The following is a 24,203-nucleotide window of genomic DNA, read 5'->3' on the forward strand; positions in this document are numbered from 1 at the left end:
TTCTCATAGAAACCTGAGAAGGTTTCAGACTCGAGCATTCTCAAATCCTCAAATTTTGAAAGAGTCATCTGGAGCTTTAGTTCCCTCACTTGTTTATCATCTTCATGAAGAACTCGGAGTTTGTCCCAAGCTTGCTTGACAGCCGTGCAGTAACGAACATGAGCAAACTGATTAGACGAAACTGCGAAAACAATAGCATTCCTTGCTTTCCTATTTTCCATGGTCGATGCAATCTCCCCTTGAGCTCATTCACCTTTGGGCCTAATCACAGACTCTCCGTTGACAAGCCTTCCACTCGAAGGTGAGATAATGAATAATAGTAAACATTACAACAAATTGGTCATTTAGCGAGAAACGTTTCAGCGAGAACATTATCTTTCACGCTAGTAGAGTTGCTTTCATCGAGGAAAATTTTGAGTTCTTGTAAAAAGTGAGCTCATTTGGTCTCCTTACATCTCTAAGAAATAGGGAGAAAAAATTGTTCTTCTCGCACTAGGTTTAGCGGGAATTATATTCCCTTCTTGCCAAAATATTAGCGAGGAAATTACTGTTTTTCTCACTGAACAAAATTTTTAGCGAGGAAAATAGTTCTCGCTGTAGCATTCCCGTTATAATTTTCCAAAAGTTTCAAATAAGGCGCCTTTTATTCACACCTACAACGATAAATTTTGTATTTGGGTCGCATAAGTGTTCAGCGAGAAAAATATTTCTCGCATACGGCCCAAGTTTGTAAAACTCAATATTTTTCTAAGTGTTTATAAGGACAATACTGTGTCGTTTATGGAATAATAATAATAATAATAATAATAAGAAGAAGAAGAGGAAGAAGAAGAGAAGAAGAAAATGGGAGAATCTTCTACAGGGGAGGGCGGGTGGAAAACGGAGGAGGCCTGAATGAGGAGGAAAAGAGAACAGGGGAAAAGAAAAAGAAAGAAAAAGAGGTGGAAGAAGGACAACATGGAGAGAAAACTATACCTGAATTTTTTAGAGAGGTCCAAGGAAGTATAGAAGACTATGTTTGAAGAAGCAAAGAGAATCATAACAAAAGGATGGTTCCCTTTGTTGACCTGCAACAAGGGTAAAAATTCCCAGCTTTCTTTGTTATTTCCATAGCTTCTTTATATCAATCTTTCTTTTTACCTTTAATTTTATACATTGGGTGTGTTGATCAAAACATCATGTTTTACGGTTTGGCTTAAAAAGTCAATTTTTGTTAATTGTGAGTATAATTGAAATCAAAGTTATAGACATGATTTTGGGATTGTATGGAAGTATTCTGAAGTTCTAATTAGAAGAGTTTGGGTTCTAATTTGAAAGGAACTTATGTTTTCTACGAAGAAAAACTATGTTCAAGTAGCCTACTTTGGCTCTTGATTTCTATGTCCTTATGGATTCCTTTTGATCCATTATCATGTGTTTTGAAACTAGACATGTCCATGATCAAAGCCCATTTGATTTCACATAATTCCGTTGAGTTTTGATATGTCAAAACCATGTACAAACTTGAGTCACGAAGCTGCCAGAAAGTAGCAAATATTGGGTTTCCGGTTTCGGGGCTCTATTTTGTATCTTGCATAACTTTCAACTTAGAACCCCATTTCTTACAAATCATAGATGCTTTTAATGTACTCAAAACAGGCTTCGAATCTCATGTTTGTTTGTATCATTTGGTATGGTTATGGGTGTTCAAAATCGGGCTTAATCTTGGTTGGCTAAAACAGTTTTTCTGTTGCTTTTGTAGAGATGAGGCTACTACTTTTACAATATTCATTCTTCTCACAATTTTATTTCTAATTTACTTATCTATATTAAGTTTGTGCTTAAACCACTTAACCTACACAAAAATTACCCATCTGCTTTATCTTCTCTTAGGTAAATTGCTTGACTTCTAATTTTATTGTTTTAACCTCTCATATTGTTTAAGTTGTAAAATATATGTGAATCATTGGTAATTAGAATCATAAACATGACGTCTTTGGCATTAGAATCATAAACATGATATAGGACCTATCTAATAGGTATCAAAGATGATAGGTCATACTTTTTTGTTTTATTAGTATTGGAGGGTCATGAGGTCGGGGGGCAAAAATAATGATGTTTTGATTGTTAATAGTTCTTAGCAATTGATTGAAGTTGGATGTTCATTAAACATACGTTTTGTGATGCATTCACTACTGGTGTAAACTCATTCATATTGAGATGAATGAGCTAAATTGAAGTGCGTAAGTTAGTTATGTACATACTGGATGTGTATATTTTATGTGAAGCTTTTCTGTTTATGATATATATATATATATATATATATATATATATAACGGAACCAAATGTGATAGATTTTATGTTTGTGTACATGAAGGAGCTAAGCATGATAGTTTATTTTTCATTTGTAGGAAGAGATGCTAAGTATGAAAAACAAAACAACTCTTCAAGATGGTACTGTGATGTTGACAGATGATGAAATTGTTCGAGGGTTCTTGGTCACAAGTCTGGGTACTTCAAAGGTCCTTCAAAGTCTGTTTCTCTTGAAGACACTATGTCGAACAAACATTTAGAAGAAAAACTTGAGACTCAACAACAAGAGCTTGTGACAACAAACCAAGAGCTTGGTGAAGCAAAACAAGAATCCAAGAATTGAAGGAGAACCAAAAGAAATTTGAGGAACTCCTACACAAAATAATGGAAAGGCAGCAACCACCTCCATAAGTAGTCCTTTTGTTTTGATGGAATATGTGAACTTTGTGTGAAAACAATGTGAACTTTCATAGTTGTTAATATTAAGCTTAACTGATTTGATAGATTATGAATTATCATTGTAAGCTATTTTGGTTTTGGACTAATATGAATTAACTTTCAGTACCTTTGATCATTAATTCTTGACACTAAATTCCAGTTACAGGGAGAAACCAACTTTTCGCACTAGGTTACTTATGAGAATAATTATCTTCAACTTACAGCGCGGAATTTTACCTCTGTTAAAGTTCTTGATATAGACTTGTTACGGTGAGGAAACGAGTGTCTCCTAGATACTTATCAATGAGGAAATTCATTCTTGCAACATATGATCTGCAACGAGAAATAATATGTTCATCGCTGAAAACTCACCTAGAAATTCCTCGCCAAAAGATATTTACAGTGAGGAATTTGATTATTTTTGTGAGAAATTTTATCCTCGCACAAGTTGTGAAATGTCAATATTTAGGTTGTTAAAAGGTTTTGGCGGCCACATTCCAACCCTTTTAGCAAGGAATTTTTCACCGCTCCAACTCAACTACGAGAAAAAGTTCCACTCTCGCTGTAACATTTATGTGAGGAAACAATTCCTTGTTGTACACATTTCCCAACAGGCCTACTACGAGGAACGAGCGAGGAATCTTTTTCCTCGCTAAAAACCTTTAGCAACAAAACAACTTTCAACGAGGACAAAAGTTCTCGCCAAACAACTATTTTGCTGTAATGAAAGTCTTGAGCCTTAAGAAAAATTTGGAACTTCTCACTTTAAGCTGCATAATTTGTACCATCAAATAAAGGTGGTGTGTTGCACAAGCCACTAACACAATCATGATCCATGATGAGATTCCATCCAATACAAGCACATCTCAAAGATCACTTTATGTGTGTTTAGAGCAAGGTTCTAATACCAATTGAAATTGGTACCGGACAGAATATCCTGTATATAAAAATTATAATATGCTGGACTGATTGGTCAAGCCCACTAGTCAATTAAGATGGATTTGTTAGTCAATAAATCAAAGATTCAATAACCAATTTCAAATACCAAAAGTTATCCTAGTGTGCAAGGCCTCAGTTCGTTTCAAGTTATTAATGTGTTAAGTGAGCATGATTGTGAGCACATACCAATTAAATATTCAAGTGATATATGTGACATGTATATGTAGGCGAGATATATGACACAATATAAATAACATTGAACACAAGATATTTTTTGTTGGAAAACCACTGGGTTAAAAAATCGGAGACTCTCCACTGAGTCCAATCCACTAGTATAATCAAGATTCTTACAAAGTACCACACAAAACTCAATTCCTAGACCTAGTCTATGGAGTAACTTTACCTTTGTACAACCTTGCCTTATACAAGATGGATTCTTTTTCACCTTGTGGCACCGAAATGGTGTTGTCTCAAGTTTTCACAAGATGACAGCTCCTCCTGTGCTCTTCACCTTGTGACACCAAGATCAACACACAAACTATGTATATGATGATATGGCAATGATATGCTGATCTAAATTCCAATGTCCAGTCAGTTTCTCCAGTCAAACAGTTGAAGAAAGAAATTGACCAGAATCCAAAAATGGGTCAGTTTAAGGATTTGGAACTTCAATAACTTGACCACAAATTTAATGCAAAACCACAAAGACAATGCAACCCTAGTCTTCGATGATTGGGTGTTTAATGCATCAAAGAAGGTTGTGCAACTAGGGTTTTATAAATGAAGAACAAAGAGGAAGGTGTAGTCTTAATGCTCTTTTCTCTATCTCTCTAGAAAATAAAATTTGAAATCCCCAAAGAACCAAATGAACCAACTAGGGATCTTAATCCCAAAAGCTTTGGTTTGTTTTTCAACCCATATGACACGTGTCAAGCTTAAAAAAAACGATCTGAAAAGATCAAGGGTGAAGAACAGACATTTGCTAAAAAGCTATAAGTTAGCTCATGTAGCCAGGTCTTAAATTTCATGCCCAGCTTGCTAAAAATTTATCAATTAGCCCATGTAGATAGGTTACAAATAAGCTAGTCATAATGTAAACAGGAGTGTAGACGTGAAATACACATGCATGAACAAACCTTTTGAAGTGAGATGTGCCACATCCTTGAACATTTCTTCCTAGCAGACACAACCCACAAATAGAGAAAAGCCTAAAGCTAGACTGAGCATGTGATACAATTACAATGTTGACAAGGAAAGCCAAATCTAACAGTCTAGACTTCACATCTTAGGTTTTGGTTCATAACCACCCTTTCTTTAATTAATTAACGCTTTAACCCATTAAACTAGAATGCAACAATGTCATTTGGATTTTGTATCCATAGAATTGATTTAAATGGAGCTAAATGAAACGAAAATTCAATTCTCATTTAAAAAGACAAAACTACTTTGTTCTCCACCTAATTTGCCAAAATACAATAACCACAACTTTTGGGATATAATGCAAAACACAAACTTTTGGGGTCACTTTGTAAAAACATAAAAGTCCACTACTCTATGTAATTATAACTAGAACCAAAATTTTTTAGCAATAACAAAAACTTCATTGAAGGAGCAAAAAAAAGTTGTCGTTTAGTGATTTTGGACCTTTACTTAAAAACGTAAACTTTTGGATCAAAGTGCAAATAACAAAAATATCAAAAGTTTATGGATTGCATAAAAGCTCCAAAAGTGCCCCCATTATAGGGTGGCCAGTTTTGTGGAGAGGGATGGTCTCAAAAATCTGTGTTAATTGAAAAAATGATGGGTAAGGTGATGATTGAATATTGATGAATAGGGTCAACCATCTCACATCAACTATTATAACCAAATTTTAAATAAAATTCAAAACAATTTTGAATCAAACAACTAAATCCTTATGCTCTTGTTATGAACATAAAAAACACAACAAGAACTTGAAGAACATCCATGAAAACCCATAAAAGCTCAATGAACATCTTTCACCCAAAGACACCCCAAAACCTCTCAAACTTAAGGAAAATACCATATTAACATACTAGGGGTACTTAGGGGTTCCTAATGTTACTTTAAAACACTTTTAACAAGATAAACAAGAACCCAAAAAATCCACCCATGAATTTGGCAGAATTTCTCCAAATAAAATACATCAAATTTTAGCTCCAAAATTCATGCATCTTTGAAATAAATCTACAACATTTGAAATGAGAAATTTTCAAACAAAATTTATATTCAAATAAGTAAAAACATGCTTGTAACCATCACAACATTCAAATCAACTTGCACTCACCAAATTGAAGATCTGGCAGGAACAATCCTGACGTGCCCTTGTTCAACACCCCCACTTTCTCTCTTTCTTTCCCTCTCTGCAAGCCGCATACTCTCTCTTTCTCACTCTATAACCCAGCCCCTCATCAAAACCCACACAGCCATCGATCACACCAAATGCAACCCCAACTTGTCCCAAACCCAAATTAGCAAAACTATCCACTCAACTTTTACCCCTAACCCTGCAATGTTAAACCTAGATGGCCATTCCCATCATTTGCACACAGAAAGGGGCCATCCTCATTAACCAAGAAGACAAGCCCATCATACATCTGATGGCCGGCCCAAAACGAACAAACCCAGGCCCCCTGAAATGCTTTTTTTTTTTTTTTTTTTTTTTAGTAAAAAAATTAAAATCCTTAATTAAAATTGCTACAGTGACACCCCTCCTCATATTTGGACTAAAGTAATAAGCGAAAATAGGAAAAATTTAGGCTCAAATAGGTACATCAGTGAAGTATTCTAATTCTTATCTGACATGTGTTCAACTCCACATAAATAGCATCAAGTATCAACATTAGAACCATAAGTATATCCTTTTATTTCTTTCTTTTTCCCTCTTTTTGGCCAATGATTAACAGTATTTGTCTATCTGACCTAACTGTTCACAAATATGACTTTCTACTCTTTCTTTCTCTTCTTATGTTTAAAGAATATGTCTGGTCACTTATTACTACGGTTTAGTGGTATTTCTCGTCACTTGTAAGTGAGAGATTCGATTCTCGCCAAAGGTGAATTGAAATCACATTATTGCTAGCTCATTATAAGGCTAAGCCTATCCCTTTCTTCTTATTGTTGATAATATCGTTTAAAAAAAAAAGATCAGTCTGTCTCAATTTTCTTTCTCTGAGTCTGTGCATGAACATGAATGCTTAGGACACAACATGATCAGTATTTTGCATCCCGATATGCAGTCTCAATGCGCTAATTTTCAAGTTCGAGCACTAATGCTCGTATAAATCAGGTAGAGGTTCTGACGGAAAAAAGAGAGACTGTTTTAGTTAAAACAATCATTAAGCCATAACAAGAGGATGATAACTGACAATGCGTAAAATCATAGACAAATGATTTTAAAATCATTAAATTAAAGTTTAATTTATAAATTATCCGTTGACATTAGCTTTTGATTTTTGTTTTCTTTTTGGCTTTAACACCATTATTTTGTTTATGCATTAAGTATACAGTATTAAATCCAATATAAGAATATCATACCTAATTAGCATTAAAAACTAGTAAGAAGTGGGAACAATTTAAAAAAAAAAAAAATTGTGACCAACTAATAAAACATATTAAACCAATACTTAAGCTTGCCAAGATTGGGAACTAGGATTTGTCCAGGAATCTATCTTAGAAAAATTGTGACCTGTTAAGAGAACATGAGTTGCATGCATGTGTTGTTAGGTGAGCTCGATAACAACTAAAGTCTGCATGAGTATATAAAATAAGACTCAGAGTACTGTTCGATCTAGCTAGTTAATTTGATCTTTCGCCACAATTATTCGTTATCTTACAAATTCTTAACACATAGCTAGCTAGCTACGTATTCCATTTATATAAATCTACTTGTTGCTGTCTAGCTTCATTATATATATAAATGTTCTTAAAATGAATAGTACCCATATACGTTTCCTTTAATTATATCATCTTAATTTCATTTGGACGGCAATATATATATATTTAATCCAGCAGAGATAATATTAAATAAGTAAAGCTAATTTAATTTGTAGCATGACTTGCATAAGAAGAAATACACACACACACACACACACACACACACACATATATACAATTTGAACCGTATATTAACTGTAAGTCAAATAAAAAACCATGGTGACTTCTTTCCATGGTCTGAGCCCAAGCTACAGCGCCCGACACCATGACCTAATGTATCCAGCGTTGCCTTGTTAGCATCTACGGCCCCTGCCATATTTAATTCAGTGAACAAAATATGCATTTACAATAGTGGTCTCATTTGGTGGCTAAGACTGTATGTAACAAGAGGTCTCATGCTTAATGAACTTGGCAATGGTGGGAATTTAGCTTGAACAGTTGTTCCACATATCAAAAGACAACAAGATTCCATCCCTAAGATGTAGTGGTGAGGACTGGATTTAACTCGATCCCAATCTTGTTCAGTTCTGACCACCAGACGGGATATAGGATTAAGGTAGTCTAGTTTGAAAGTGTTAGCTTGGGTTGAGTAAAGGGGCTTTTGTATGGGTGAGAAAGATGGGTAAGAAGATAAGGTTTGAGGTAAATATAGCATTACTTTTTTTGTTTCAAATCTTTGGGGACAAAATCTTATATGCTAGGGAAGAAAGAGAACTGAAAACCTTATGTAGAAAGAATTTTGAATGGAAACATGCATATATGGAGCTCATACGTTTAGACATGGGTTGAATTTTGAATAAGTATAATATATACAGTGAATTGTTGGAATTTAGGGTTTTTATTTGAGTTATTAGTTTTCTTGTGGGTAAAGGATTAGAATTTCTTGTCCATTAAGTTTAGATGTCTTTTGTTTTGCTTTAGTATTCTCCTATGAATAAGACTTCTGTATTTGTTATTTTACAATAAGTTAATTAAAATGTAGTCTTCAATTTGTAATCATCTCAACATTTTTGTTTAATTAATAATATTCTTAATTTCGTATTTCATAGTATTATATATCTGTTTGTTTGTTGATTCGTATGTGAACTTTGATTTTGAAGTAATTTTATGTTTGTCCAACACAAAAAACAATACGAAGCCAAGAAATAAAACTTGAAATATCGGGTTCGGGACAGAGGTCAAGGCCCTTTGCTTGTTAGGTTGGAAGGTGCAACGACAATAAAGTACCAAGCACATTTACTTACGTTAATATTAATTAAAAAACACAATGGATGTGACTCTTTGATGTTTTTATAAAGAAATGATATGTCACAGAATCCATCTATAGGTAACATACAGATTTTTCTCTTGTGCCGAATGTAGATATGTAATCGATATATTGTCGATATCATCAATGCTTTCATTTCAGAGTTGCCGAGATGTTATAAATGCAAAGTGACTATTTTTTGTTTCGATTATTATTAGTAGGGTTTTATCATAAAATACTTTTTCGCAATTAGTAGTATCATTCATTAAAAAAAAAAAAAAAAAAAAACATTTTGGATGTATTCCTTAACTATTAATATTTATTGACTGAAATCTTGTCTGCTTTTGGTTTTTTATCGAAGTTTCTGACATTAATGTAATAGTGTAAGTTACTATATTTTTTTTTTAAATCAAAAATTAAAAATTGTATTTGTTTATATTAATGAGATTTTAAATATAACCCATAATTTGCAGGATTAAAAATAATAAAATATAAATTATACTCTCTATTATATTGTGTGTGTGTGTGTGTGTAAATATGGGTACATTCATCAAAATTAACAAAAACAAAAAAAAAAATTATTGTACCAAAACATGGATACATTCTTCAAAACACAGAAAAAAAAAAAAAAAAGAAGTTATATGGTTAATAACATTAGTAAATTTCTTCGATTAAACTTGACATAAATACATTCTCAAATCAACGAAAAAAGAATGTATCCATATAAGTTTAACAATGGTTAAAATTTTTTTAAAGGATTTTATATTAAAAAAAAGGGTACATTTTACATATAACAAATTGGTATATTTAAGAATGGGTACATTTAAGATTAAAAAAATTAAAAATTATATGAATGGATACATTTAAGATTAAAAAATTGAGAATCCTTTAATAAAAAACTAATGAGTACAAACTTATTCTAATTTTTTTATTTATTTTATTTTGGAAATGTTTGAATTGAAAATTAAGAACGAGACTTGGCTGCTGAAAGAATCAGCAGCACCCCCTACTGATCACCAATCACGACTGGACACGTGTCCAAGTTGTGTGTCCAGCCGTGATTGGTGATCAGCAGGGGGTGTTGTTGATTCTTTCAGCAACCAAGTTCTATCCGAAAATTAATTAGGAGTTTAATAGAGGTGTGAGTATTAAAACCCTAAATCAATTACTAATTTTTATTTTAAAAAATTTGTAATAAACATGTATAAATTCATTGTCACATTAAAGCTAGGACTCTAATAAAAAATTGAAAACTAATAAGATCTCAATCAATGAACATTAGCAATTAGGAATTGGATACTAATTTTTCCTAAAAAAAAAAAAAAAATCTATCTTCATGTGGTTATAGTTGGATTCACACTCTCAGTATTTATTAATATGTGGTTGATTAACTTGTTAACAGCAATATTATGGAGAAGAAGTGACAGTACATCTACCCTAAAATTGTTCGTGGACCACAATTAGCTTTACTAGAAGGCTCCACACCGGCAGGTATACAAATCATAAGTATATATCAATGTCAGTGATGATAAATTATAAGGAAAACTAATGAAAAGTGTTTGAAAACTTTGAGTTTTAACGATAAGAATAAAATAAAAGGTAAAGTGAATACTATCAAGATTGACTTTTTAGTGCAAAAATATAATTTTTCGTTAAAATAAACAGTACTGGAAGTTTTTCGTTAAAGTTCCCTAAATTATATTTATAATATGGTATGGTACTTAAAAAGGTGGGAGAGGTGGGAGAGCCTGGTTTGTCAAACGCACCCTAGACTTTGCTTTCTTCTGTTTTTATGCATAAAAAAGTTGGTCTCAGAAGACTATGGCAATAATGCAATGCGTCCATTCAGATTACTTCAAAACTATATTTGGATGAGAGAAACAAATTTAGAATTTAAGTAAAAGTCAGAATTTATAAATTGACATGTACCAATTTCTTTGGATTTATAAACATAGAAATTTAGAATTTTCGTGTGAAAAAAAAAAAACTTGAAATTTGGGACCTCAAATTCCTAAGTTTAAATTTCATGTAAATAGGTGTCATTTCTTAATTTCTATCATTGATAGTTTAAAAAAAAAAAAAATCCTTATTCAATTCCATTGTTCTTTTAGGTTAACCAAATAAGAAAATTCATAAATTCTAGAAAATAAAATCTCGTCATTTCAATTACTGTCATTTTAAAATTTCTTAGTAATTTTAAATTTCTTCATCCAATCGTAGTGTAAAGTAGATATCACATGGATCTAATTTCTAAGTGTCATAATCCAATACACAGTTTGCATATATAAAACCTGCATGCATGACCATGGCAAACATATGTGATTTCTAAACTTGAGATATCTTTGCCAAAAAGTTGAAAAAATATATGCATGATTAAGCACCAAAATATTGGATTAATCAAAAGGTACTGATTCTTCTTTCTTTCATGTTTTTTATAATACTTTGACTTTCTAGACAATAATCGTGTTTGTGGATTTTGTATATGTTTCACATGTAGGATGATTATTCCGTTTAGACCCTCATGCCGCGAGATTAAGAAGACTTGAGCTAACGACGAGTTGAGATCGATGTGCCGACTATTGCTATTCTATGCATTAAAGATTGAAGTCTCGATGCAATTGCTAAATTTTCAATGCAATTACTACTGCAACAGCTAATATGTACTTATTTCTCTCAACTATGTGCGAGGGTTCTCTTTGAAAGTAGACTATATGCAACATTTATTGTTGTTATGCACAGCTGGATCATAGAAGATTAAGTTTTCCTTACGTTCCTCTTTTGTTCTATAAGTTCTTATTGGCTAGATGCGTGGGTTTTTACGGTAGCACGACTTTGATTTGTTGTGGTAGGTATGATTTATGGTTATGGTCTCATTTAATTTTTGTTGTTTGGGCAATGTCGGCTCGGGTTAGTGTTATACTAAATTTCGGTATTGTGGGTTTCGGTTGTTTTTGCGACTTTTGTTAGCTTATTTAGCCAAGTAGAGTTATTATTTTTGCAATTATATTGGGATTCATATCTTGTATATATATCTTTGATACATTGATAAGTTGTTTTCTTAAAAAAAGAAAAATCAATTGTAACACATGTGAATAACGAATGTGCATGAAACTATAGATTATATAGTTCCTCTTAATTACATTTGGCCTTGTGCTGATGGCTAATTTCTAAGTCTTGAGAAGACACTTATCTTTACTTAGTGTAAAAGGACTATAAATGAACACATATACTCCTCATTTATTAGTGATCCTAGCGTATATTATAGGCCAAAGGGTAAAATAATCGCCATGGAAGCCAATTAAAGCACGATGTTGAAGCAGTCACCCAAAAAAAGAACCTTCCTAAGGCTCATATGTATTATATTTCTCTAAACCATAGGGTCATTAACATGTGTCCTCCTTTATTAGCATTGGAAAAGGTTTCAAAGCTTTTACTTTTTTTACCTCGAGGTTCCTATATTTACTGCACAATTCTAGGACCAATCTAAGTAAAGATACAATTTTGAATTGTCTATACCTAGCTATGACTTAGTGACCGCCCATAATATGAACACGATTAAAATACACAGAATGTGATAGATCAACAATTATCACATTACCAAAATTCGCATAAATTAAATCAAAATGGTACATGGTTCAAATTTTGGTGGCTAAGCTCTTTAGCCTACGGAAGTCTAACCACAATGGACTTATTGTTCATATGGAAAATGAAGAAATTTAATCACTACAAATTTTTTGACAATTGGAGCTCTTAGAACTTTCTTTTATTTAAAATACTATATAGCAATTCAAACGCTATGACTTGTCTATGATCATAAACAAGGACATTAGTTGTAGTATACCAAATATGACCAATATTCATCTAGAGGTACATGTCACATCCCGGTCCGGGTCCCACTATATCCTGGGTTCGACTCCACCGTAGCACGATATTGTCTGCTTTGGGCCCCGACCACGCCCTCACGATTTTGTTTCTAAGAACTCACATGAGAACTTCCTAGTGGGTCACCCATCATGGGATTGCTCTCGTGCACTACTTGCTTAATTTCGGAGTTCCAATGGAACCCGAAGCCAGTGAGTTGCTAAAAAATCTCGCGCTAGGTAGAGATGGGAATATACATATAAAGTGTACAAAATTCATTCCCCTGGACAATGTGGGATGTAACATATAGGTTACTCAATCTAAAAATATTTGGTGACCATGACTCTATTTTCTTTCCAATTTTTCATGTAAAATTGAGAGAAAAAAGACTGGTGCATAAGTCAAGTGATGTGCCACTTTTTTGTACTTAAAGATATAACTTGAAACAAATTAAATTTGACTAGATTTTTAACCCTTAAAACCGCCATCTGCTCCATTAAGTTGGTTTTTGTTTAGATCTCACATATAACCAAACCCAATTAATTAAAAAAATTAAATCGGTCTATATTGCTCGATGTGATTGGCTTATAGTTTGGATCTTTCTAGGTGTAATGGTCATCCTTTTTAAGAAGGGTAGATACCTTACACATGACCATTACTGAAGAGCTAATCTCATCTAGTATCTCCCCATTTCAAAAAAAAAAAAGAAGAGCCTTACATAACAACCTCATCATGCATGCACGCACCTCACTTAAAGGCAAAGGGTTACAGTTCCAACGATGTCACATTATCAAACGTTCTCTTTCCATTTCTTTAAGCATCCCTAGTTTTTCTTTAACTCAACTAACTTCATTAGCGAAGGGTTTATGGATAACATGCACCAAAGGGTTATGTTGGTTAAAACTACTGCCACTCGTACGCATGTAGTGATACATCGGCTATGTCGTTCTCACACATCAAGTGATAGCGCTCACACATCACAGAACGATAATCGGTTTACGAATCCTGTAAGCTTAAGTTTTTCTCCGGTCAAAATCTACTAGGATCATTTTCAACAATTATTCATAGTATTCTACTTAGTATACGAAATGTAACTTTCTTTTTTTGGCCTTCTGAAGGTTTAAGAGAACGACCTCAAAGAATTGTAGAGCAAGTGATACTTCTCCAATTGTGTGGCATAATTTAGCTATTATCCTAGATCGTTCTTGTCAGTGCTACAAGAAATTGATAGTTGAAGGCACTGAACAAATTTGACAATATTTCTTTTTAACATAAAATAGACCATTGTGTGATTTTAGCTCTTCGGAATAGAGGAATATAATTTTACGGGTCATGCTAGGGAGACTTAAATTTTTTAAACCAAATGACGTGGTTATTTATGATTGAATTATTACTTAAACGTTGATTAACGTGCTTATTTCTATTGGTAACACATCATTCAGTTTGTAAATTTAATTTAAAATTTTGGTCTCCCTAGCATTACCCTAATTTTTCTCTTCACTCTTTCTTTCATATTTTCCTATGCTACTTACTAACAAAATTTTGGTAATTCTTAATTGAACGAGTAAAATTGGAAATAAGTTTACCCTTTTTTTCCAAGGAAATAAGTTCATCAACGACTTGGCACTTGGCTTGGAAATTATCACGGCAATACCCAATCGCTTTCAATTGCATGTGGATCTCATAATAATAATGATTCTTGTGCAAATTTAAATAACTACAGTAATCTGTATAATTTACACTGTTAAATCCTTAACTAATGATACATTACACTTACTGAAGACTGATTATTGTTTTAATTAGAGTACTAATTTTCACACTCATGTTTTTTATGCGCGCATTCAGTTTTTTGTTTTTCAATTTTCGCTTGATTAGAAGAAAAGAAAGTGTATAAAGATAAAGTAAGGGTTGGAGAAGGAAGAGACCAAGTAAGGGTTAGACCAGGGAGTGGGGGGAGAGGGTCTATTACTCTATTAGTTTTATGATGGAAAGTTCTGTGATAGGCTACTAGGTCTGGTAGGCTCAATTCCTAATCAAACACAACGAGGGGTCAGAAAAAAATTAAGAGATGATTGAAATTAGAGAGGCTGTCCTTTGACTTCTGCTCTCTCTCAATAAATAATATCCCCTCAAAGCAGCAGTCACCATAATCTCTCTTCCAAGTCCTTCTTCATTGAAACGGAGGCAAAATTAGACAGCAAACTTCCATAACAACTATTCACCACAATCCTATTTGTAAGGGTCTCTTTTCTTCTGTCTTGGTTACTCAGCAGTTTAGAGAGAGAGAGAGAGAGAGAGAGAGAGAGAGAGAGAGATGGGGAGAGCTCCTTGCTGTGACAAGGCAAATGTAAAGAAAGGACCATGGTCACCTGAAGAAGATGCAAAGCTGAAAGAGTACATAGAAAAATATGGGACTGGAGGGAATTGGATTGCTCTTCCACAGAAAGCTGGTAAGTTTTTTCGTTTCTACTTTTGTTTTCATGTAATAGTTTAGATCACTGTATATGGTTTCTTTCATCCTCTTTTATTTTGTTCCCTACAGTGTGTGTGTGTATTTGTGATACTTTCTGAATGGCTTTTTGGTTTGCAACTGCAGGTCTTAGGAGATGTGGGAAGAGCTGCAGACTAAGATGGCTTAACTATCTGAGGCCCAACATTAAACATGGTGAATTTTCTGATGAAGAAGATAGAATTATCTGCAACCTCTTTACTAACATTGGAAGCAGGTAACCTTTTCTTCAAATCCCATTTTCTTCCACAATTTTCCTTTTTATTTCCGTATATTTTCCATGGGGTCCAATTCTTACCATTTTGCCCACCGGGTTTTCAATGTAAAGAATAAATAATGTTTAAAAGATGGAAAATTTACATCTATCAGAGAACATACTGTACGATTATATGTTGAAGAAATTTCAAAACATGTGGGTTATATGGTTGAGGATGAAAGATTTCTTCAAGACGCATAGTAACTATGTTTTAATTTCTTGGGTTCTTTTCTTGCATTATTCAACATTATATGTTTTAATATCTTGGGTCCTTTTCTTGAATTATTCAACATTATATGTTTTAATTTCTTGGGTTCTTTTCTTGCATTCCACGTTTAGATCTTTTGTGATAATTTCATATGCAGTCACATTATTTCTTATGGAACTGAATTAAACCAATGTGTAGGTGGTCAATAATAGCAGCTCAGTTGCCAGGCAGGACTGACAATGATATCAAAAACTACTGGAACACCAAGCTAAAAAAGAAGCTCATGGGCATAAGCATTCTCCCATCCCAGCTGCTAAAATCTCACCCATCTCTTCTCCTTCAAACTTCATCCACATCCTCTTCGCCGTTATCATACCGAGGAAGCAACACCAGCACTACATTTTACACACAAACCAGGTCTTTCACCGGCACTTTGGAGCCCATTTCTTTTTCACAAAGTCTTATGAGCAGCAGTTCCACTAATTCTGCTCCTTCTGCTCTGCAAATCCCCCAAGAGAGCTTTGTGGGGAGACACATGCAGCAGCAGCATTATCAAGTCAAAGATAACATTTTGATGTTTGGAGGTGAAGCAAGTTGCAGCTCCTCTGATGGGAGTTGCAGCAACCATCAGATCAGAGAAAGAGAGTATGAATTTGGTGGTGCTTATGGCGGCCGCAACGGCGGTGCAACTAATGGGGAGGTGAAACTACAGATGGGTTTGCAAAATTATAATTTTTTTAATGGGGTTGGAGGAGAGCAGAAAATTATGCAGAATAATTCTAGTGGAAATGGGATGTGGGAAGATCAAGCAGGATTGGACTATGGACTGGAAGAGATTAAGCAGTTAATTAGTAGTACAGGTAGTTGCAACAACTTTTTGTTTGATGAAAACAAGACAGAGGAAAAGGTCATGATGTACTACTGATGATGCTGACTGTGTGAGTAAAAGATTTGGAGAAGTAAGGAAGGGATGGGCTGGAGATTCTCAGATCTGGAGAGAGAGAGAGAGAAGGGTTGGGATGTTTCTGATGGATGGGTGAATATATTTTTCTTGACAGTACTTGTTAAAAGTTTCCTTTGTGCATTTACTTTTTGGGAAATGATGTGTGTGTATGTAAGTACAGTTTAACTGTGCTACCACATTCATCAGGCACGTAGATGTCATGGAATATTCAGAAGAAAAAACCCATCACCTTTTAAAACCTGCAATCTTAAAAGGCAAGCATCCCCATGTCCTCGGTATTTATTTTTTCACCAAAACAAATATCTCTTTAATACTTGTGCATTGTTCTACTTCATAGTCAATCTCTGGTGAAACGAAAAACTTCTCTGAGATTCATAATCTCGAATATTCTTATTTTATGCATTATAAAAACTTTCTTGTAGCGAATTTATATTTTTTTGGTGTGATGTGTAAGATAAAAAAAATTATAACTCCAGAATAGATAAATTTTTATATGAAGGGACTAGCGCCTTAGATCTTTATGGATATTATTGTCTTAGAATTTTTAATTATTTTGTGTTGTTGGATTTCATGTTAGAGTTTAAAAATTAAAAAGGACTTGATGTTAATCCCAATCTCAGTCCTAATAAAATATAGAACCAACAATATTATAGAATGGAAGGCAGGCAAAATATTATGCCAAAACACACATCTCATTGGCGTCATCAGTTACATCAGTCCCTTGCTTATGCACTGCCAATGGCACACGTAACATGATCATTTGTCATGGTTGATAATAAACTAGTGCTAATTATTTAACAATTTTCTTCTTGCATTTTTTTTTCCTAAAATTTTGTCGAAAAAGGCAACGAATTTGTTCCATCTTGCATTGCATGGTCAGAATATTGGGCATGAGAGCAAATAGGAGTACTATTTTTCTTTAGAGGCCTTGGAAGTAGAGCTGATGGCGTGGGGTTAAGGCTCAAACATAATTCAAATTTCAAAACTATGATTTTTAAATCATAACCTACGGTTATATGTGGTCCAATAACTTAATGGATATAATGTTGAATTTCTATCCATACGTTCCGGGCTCGAAACTCTCTCCTCTCTAAGAATTATTGTAATAGTTTTGAACTTTCTCTCTTTCGTAATAATAGTAGATTCTTTATTAAAAATAAAAATAAAAATCATAGCCTGCAGTTAAGCACGCATATTATCCTGGAGAGTTGTCTCTATTTTCAGTGGTTAATTAATTAATTAATAGGCAAATAACATGTGGGGTGGGTGTCAATAATTGATAACACTTTTTTGAGGTTGTGAGAGGAGAAGATCCTTGGTTGAATTAAAACAAAAAACAAAAACAGGTAGATGATAAACAAAGGAAATTGATTTTCACAAATTATATTTCTTCTGCTATAAGTTCATGTTTAGTTTCAGTCTCAACGAACATATATGAACAAAAGTTAATAGAACAAGAAAAACGTAGATAACTCACATCTCATAAACAAATCCAACTTGTAGAACATAAAAGAATCAGTCTTCTAACTAGTTGTATATCTCTTTACATTTATATTTAATATTAGAAAATGCAAGATTCTTCAATAGAGTAGAGAGATTATTAAAGGGAAGTAGATGATATCTTTGGGGAAGGTTTGATGGGTTTTGCTGTTTTGTTTTCCACAAGACATACAGAAAGCAACGTTGAAGATAAATGCATTGCATTGACCTCTTCCAACAAATATTTTGTCGGCTTTCTGCTATTAGATTAGACTAATGGGTTTTGCCAGCTATAGGCATTATATAAATGGGATTAAACAATTATAATTGCCTCTAAAGCAATGGGGAAGGTTTCTTATTAGGAATGTATTTGCTAGTGGAGTGAAAAAGGTAAAAGTCGTGGCACCAACTGAACTGACCCATGAAATTTCCGAGCAACTTTTTGCAAAATTATTTCTTCAAATTTGGACTTTTGGAAGTTTATAGAGAGGGATATGTGGCTGATGATCAGTCTACTGTCATAGGCATATTGATATTACAAATCAACTAATCTTAATTCTCTTCCAATCAGTTTTTATCTTAAGCTTTGTTTAGCCAATGACTCAAGATTTTAGCTAGTCATGTAGACCCTTGCCATCCTATTAGGGGTCTGTTATGATACAAATTGCTGATATATGTCACTGTTTCTTCTTCTTTTTCTCATTATTTTTGTTCTATAAGTCCTAGCTACATGGTTTAAGCAGTGACGAAATTAAGAAATTTTGATTCGGCCAGTCTAGTATATGGCTTAACACAAATTTTACACCTCTTAGTATCCCTATATCTTTGTATTAAAGAAACATGGTCACTATAATATTTCTTTTTGTTATTCTGTGTGGGTGGGTGGCTAATATAGTGTGGGAGCTGCTAGAGGCTAGAGCAGAGTGAACCAATTTGTATAGTTACATTGAAGGGTGTGGAACCCTTGACCTAACTCAGGGCTAATTTAGTATTGTTGTAGTTTTTTTATATAAGCAGCTTATATTGTTCTTTGACAATAATTAGTTGTAAAGTAACTAAACACTTAGTAAATTGTATTTTTAACAATGTTATAATTGTGAAAAATATGTCAAGTGACACAAATGGACATGATGTTCAAAGTTTTATGTGCTGTATTTTTTAAAATAAATGTATTGACTTACATTTATATGGTGGTAGATTGGGGGTGTGGGTGGTGTCAGCAACAATGATGGTAGGAAATGGTGATAGTATCAATGTTGGTGGATGGTTAGTAACAGTTGTAATGGAAATAGTGTTGGTAAAGATGGTGGCAGTGGCAGTGGCATGAATGGTAGGGTGTGGTGGTGCAGTGTAGGAAAAGTAATGGTGGTGGGGGTGGAGATTCTCACGACAGAGTGGGTGGCAACAATGATGGTGATCACAGTGGTGGTGGTAGATATTGCTGAGGTTGTGAGAGTGTTGGCAATTGCAATGGTGGTAGGGCAAGTGGTGGAGGTTGTTAAGATGACAATTGTGACAATGACGGTGGTTGTGAGGGTATTGGTTGTGGCCTTGGTGGTTGTACTCATAGGTGGTTGTGATTGCTTTGTTTCTCAAGAAAGAGTGTACGGGGAAAATATAATAGAACCTATTGAAAATGTCATATCTGTTAAACCCCAAATAAATTTTTGTTGGTGGGTTTTGAATATAAAGCTTGGGATGGGGTTTCGGTGGTTGTAGGTTAAGCTTGGAGACGGTAGAGGCTTGCTGTTTCCTAATTTTTTTTTTTTTTTTCTGTTGTATTTGTGAAATTTTTTGTTGTTTATTTTTATTTTTTCATCTTCATTTCTTTTTTGAAAATTATTTTTATTATTATTTTAGTATCCAAGTAATCCAAAAAGTGAGGTCCATAGCTTGCCACATGTACATTCAACAAAAAAAATTAATTGGGGTTTAATTGTTTGAACAAAATTCACACACTGCCATGAATGGTGGTTGTGCACAAACTTGAGTAACCTGCAAAATAGAAAACAATCGTGAGCAAACCTGAGACGCGGGAAGGGGTGCCACCAAAGGCTCTCTAACGGTCAAGTTAGTGAATAGTTTTAGACGCAGTTAAGGGACAAGAGAATAAGAGAATTAAAGTGTTTAGATTGTGTTATCAAAGAAAAACTCTAGATGGGTATATTTATATTATGGGAGATAGACCTTTTCAGGATAAAATCCTTGTTCGAAGTCGTGAGAATCATAGAGAATATCTAAAAGTAGATATTGCACCCTCTTAGGAGTTTGTGATTATTTGTGGCGCATGCCAATCCCTAGATTGTAGGAACTCCAAGACTTATAGATCTGATTAAGTCCATATGGGGATCAGATCGCGTGTCTTGTGGAACAAGCATGGTATCCGATGGAATTGATTGGACTCCGCCTATTGCTCCGGAATAGGGTCATGGTGGCACCACTACTCCGTCTGATCCAACTTCGCGCTGAGCTGGTAAGTCTATGATCCGGTTTCTAAGGTAATTGTATTCGGATAAGCCTGATTCCGGCCTTGGAAAACCATGGTCTCACAATTGCCCCTAACCATTTATCTTAGAGGCAACTTGTTCCCCTTGAGGATGAATTGTTACCCATAGACCATGCCTTTCGAAGTATGCTGGAACACGTACTGTTTAGTCTTCAGTTTCTTGTACGCTGGCCTGACTCTTGACATTAAAGTGGGGTAGTTGAGTTGCCTTGATTTCTGTCATGCAACCTCTAATCGTGCAAAATCAACTGCAATGGTGGTGAAGGCCTCCATTTCGTGTGCATGCTCCTCAAAGAATCAATCACATGATTGGCTTCAATTCTTGTATGCATCGATCTCTAGGCAAAGACTCTTCATTTGCCTTTAAATAACCACTTATCCTTTGAGATTTTCATAGTCATCGTTACTTCTAGAACATGAAACCTCTACACTTCAACCAAAATTTCCTTTCCATACCCAATTTCTTCCATGATCTTTTGATGTCCAAAAACCTTCCTTGCACTTATCAATTTCTAACAAACGAAGCTAAGTAATACCCAATTTAGCCATAATTCTATCCTAATGTCCCTCGCTTCTTGCAATTTGTTCTATAACATGCATCCCTATGTAGCACTCTTTATGCAATCTTCGATGTTAAGTGGAATCTCAACAAGGTGTTAAGATTCCTTAGTGGGTTTTTTGTCACTGCTTTCTCCTCCATCTTCTGCTTGTGGACAACAATGGTGGTGGATCTCCATCATAATACTCACCCTTAATGTGGTATCTTGCTCGGAAAGCAGCAAGATGGGCATAGTATGAAATTGATCCGGTAGTAGAATCTCCAAGAAGATTGATGATTCTGATCAAGTATGTTGTGTAGTCTTCAAAATCTTCTTTTTCTAGGGATGAAGGCTTGTCTCCCCCGAGTTGTTGTACCAACTTGAACCTTTCTATTGGGATTTTGATAATAAACATGTGCTTGTGTGAGTATTTACTTGTCTGGTGCCTTCTTATCCGTTAAAAATTCCTAAACCCTAAAGTAAACGAATGTTGAGAAATAAAATGAGCAACAGAAAAGAATGTGAGTAAGTTTATGGCTCGAACATAGCTCAAAACTCCTCCCTCTGATAACGTTGATTCAAAAAAACATTACCTCCCAAACTTAACATCCATAAAGTATTCTCATTGAGATAGTCGAAGTATCACCTTAATTTGGTACCAGGAATTAAACATTAAACCCATGAAGAATCTGTCGCCCCGTGCTCACCTAGCTACACATTTATTGGATTTAAGAAGTTCACACCATATTTGAAACAACTTGCAAGGAGAAAAGTAATAACAATTTTTTACCTTGCCCAAGTTCTTGGGTCAAGGATTTCAATACTTGCAATGTAGTTTAGGAGGGATTTCTCTTTCTAGACTGGATCGCGTGTCTATCTCCAGTGAATCTTACACAAAAGTTCTTTGGAGACTTGGTTGCCTGGCAAATTTTTTTAATCCTTTTGTCAGACCTTATGCGTCAAACCTGAGCGTTTTCGATTGGACTACCTTGACTAACTTAGCCAAAGCATTTTTGCGTATCGAAGCTCCATTAGAATAAAATTTCTCTTAGGGAGTTCCTAGTCTGGATGCCTCTTTGGGACCTACTAACATACGATCTTGCAAAACGCACTTGACTTAGAATGTTGGTCTAGGATATAAGTAGTCGTACTCAGAGTCGGAGTTCAGAGCCACCTTTGGATGACTTCTGGATTGCCCTTTCGACTACTCCCTCAAATGGTGTAGAGCCAAGATTTGAATGTTATAACCCACAAATTTGCTAGTTGTATAATGGAGGCCGGATAGTGAAGAAAAATAATACCGAAGGGGGGCATTACTTTTGCCATCACCCTCTTCTCCTACCCTCAGGACTAGTTAAATCCAGTAGCATAAAGTGGGCCAATAATGACGTGACACATGGTTTACAATTTTTCAAAAATATACATTGACTAGAGCTTACCCTAGTTTGTGGGTCGTTCTGCCCTTCACTGAAAATATTCTTACATCGCTCATCGGACAATAATTTGTCAATGTTCCATTAGACGATCTCCAATGCACAGGGCCTAAAGTCTAAAATTTTGTGTCCTAAATTTTAGGATTTAAACCTAAAGCAGTTTTTTTACCCAACCAGCTTTTTTGGGCTTACATTATAATATTTAAACTTTACGCGTGGTCATACTATTAAACTCTATAGCATACAAAATATTTGGTGATTTATTCAACTTTGTAAGCATTTAATTATCCTCTTAAGGGTGATTTTCGGAAGGAACAAATTGGAAAAAGGGTTTTAATTTTTATTTCAAACTTTTTGGATCCAATCAAAATTTTTAATTCGAACTTTTTAGTATCGAAATTATCTCGAATTTTTTGGAGCATAATTATTCAAGTATTTTACAATTTTTTATTATACATTTTCGTATATGCAATTCATTGTTCTTTTTTAATACTTCAAACATGATTTTCCATAAATACAATTAATTTATGAATTTTTAATAAATCCAATTAATTTAGTATTATATATTAGGTTTATAAATTTTAACATATGTGGGTATGATTAAATATAGAAACAATGAATTTATGAATTTTTAATAAATCCAATTAATTTAGTATTATATATTAGGTTTATAAATTTTAACACATAAGGGTATGATTAAATATAGAAACAATGAACATGATAAAAATACAAAAATTAATTACAAAGTACACAATTTTAGTAAATAACAACAAGAAAAATTAGAATTTTTTGAAATTTTTTTTTTATCAAAACAAGTTTGAAATAATTGGAAAAAATTCGTACAAGCAATTAAGAATTTGTGGACTCCCAATATTATTTTTAAATTGTATCCTATTTTCTCGACAATATTTTGATTTGAATAAAAAAAGTTTCATAGTTGAAGGTAGAAGAAATTCCAGTCAAACTTGCACCCCTACAACCTCTGACACATATTAGCTATGTCTAGTCTTTTCGAAACAAATATAACAAAATATTACTATTCTTTTAACAAGCGATATTTCTATTTTGAACTCCTCTAATCGGAGCGTTGAGGGTTTAAAGCACATTATTCTAAAAACCAAAATAGAAGGGTCCAAAGTTGCTTGATTAGTCTTGTGAAAAGCTAAAACCGAATCTCAAATTAAAGTTGAAAAGATTAAGTGGGGTCTGTAATCTTTTGTTCATTTCATTCTCTCAAAATATAGCTTTCATTACTTTGGTCTAAAAAGAAAACCTTTTAAGATCACAAAAAGGATATTGAAGTACAAAATTTGCATTGACCTTCATGAGCAAAGTTGTAAAACGTGTTGTTCATCCAGTGCTTCCCCTGTCATCTTAAAATAGGCATTAAAGATAAAGACCTTCCTTAGTTCAGATACACCGTAACCAGGCGCGTCTTGTTCATTGACACAATGCTACGTAAAATGTTCTTTGTACGTGACATTGTATGATTAGCAAGAAACGCCAGAATGACAGCGCACTATGTAAGCTGCTCACCATTAGTTTTCTGATGGAGGAGTTGTTTAATGTAGCCAAATAA

General features: G+C 34.0%; 1 protein-coding gene across 1 annotated transcript; it reads left to right on the plus strand.

Moving 5' to 3' along the window:
• Positions 1 to 14,762: 14,762 nt before the first annotated feature.
• Positions 14,763 to 17,038, plus strand: LOC125472250 (transcription factor RAX2-like). The gene is made up of 3 exons (XM_048573458.1): positions 14,763 to 15,180; positions 15,327 to 15,456; positions 15,902 to 17,038. Exons 1-3 carry the CDS (start codon positions 15,045 to 15,047, stop codon positions 16,626 to 16,628), a joined length of 993 nt encoding a protein of 330 aa, XP_048429415.1. The 5' UTR covers positions 14,763 to 15,044; the 3' UTR covers positions 16,629 to 17,038.
• Positions 17,039 to 24,203: the final 7,165 nt, after the last annotated feature.

Source organism: the organism of the source record quoted next, unplaced genomic scaffold, assembly GCF_019419815.1.
Source record: "Pyrus x bretschneideri cultivar Hongxiangsu unplaced genomic scaffold, Pyrus_bretschneideri_v1 Contig68, whole genome shotgun sequence".
NCBI lineage: Eukaryota > Viridiplantae > Streptophyta > Magnoliopsida > Rosales > Rosaceae > Pyrus > Pyrus x bretschneideri.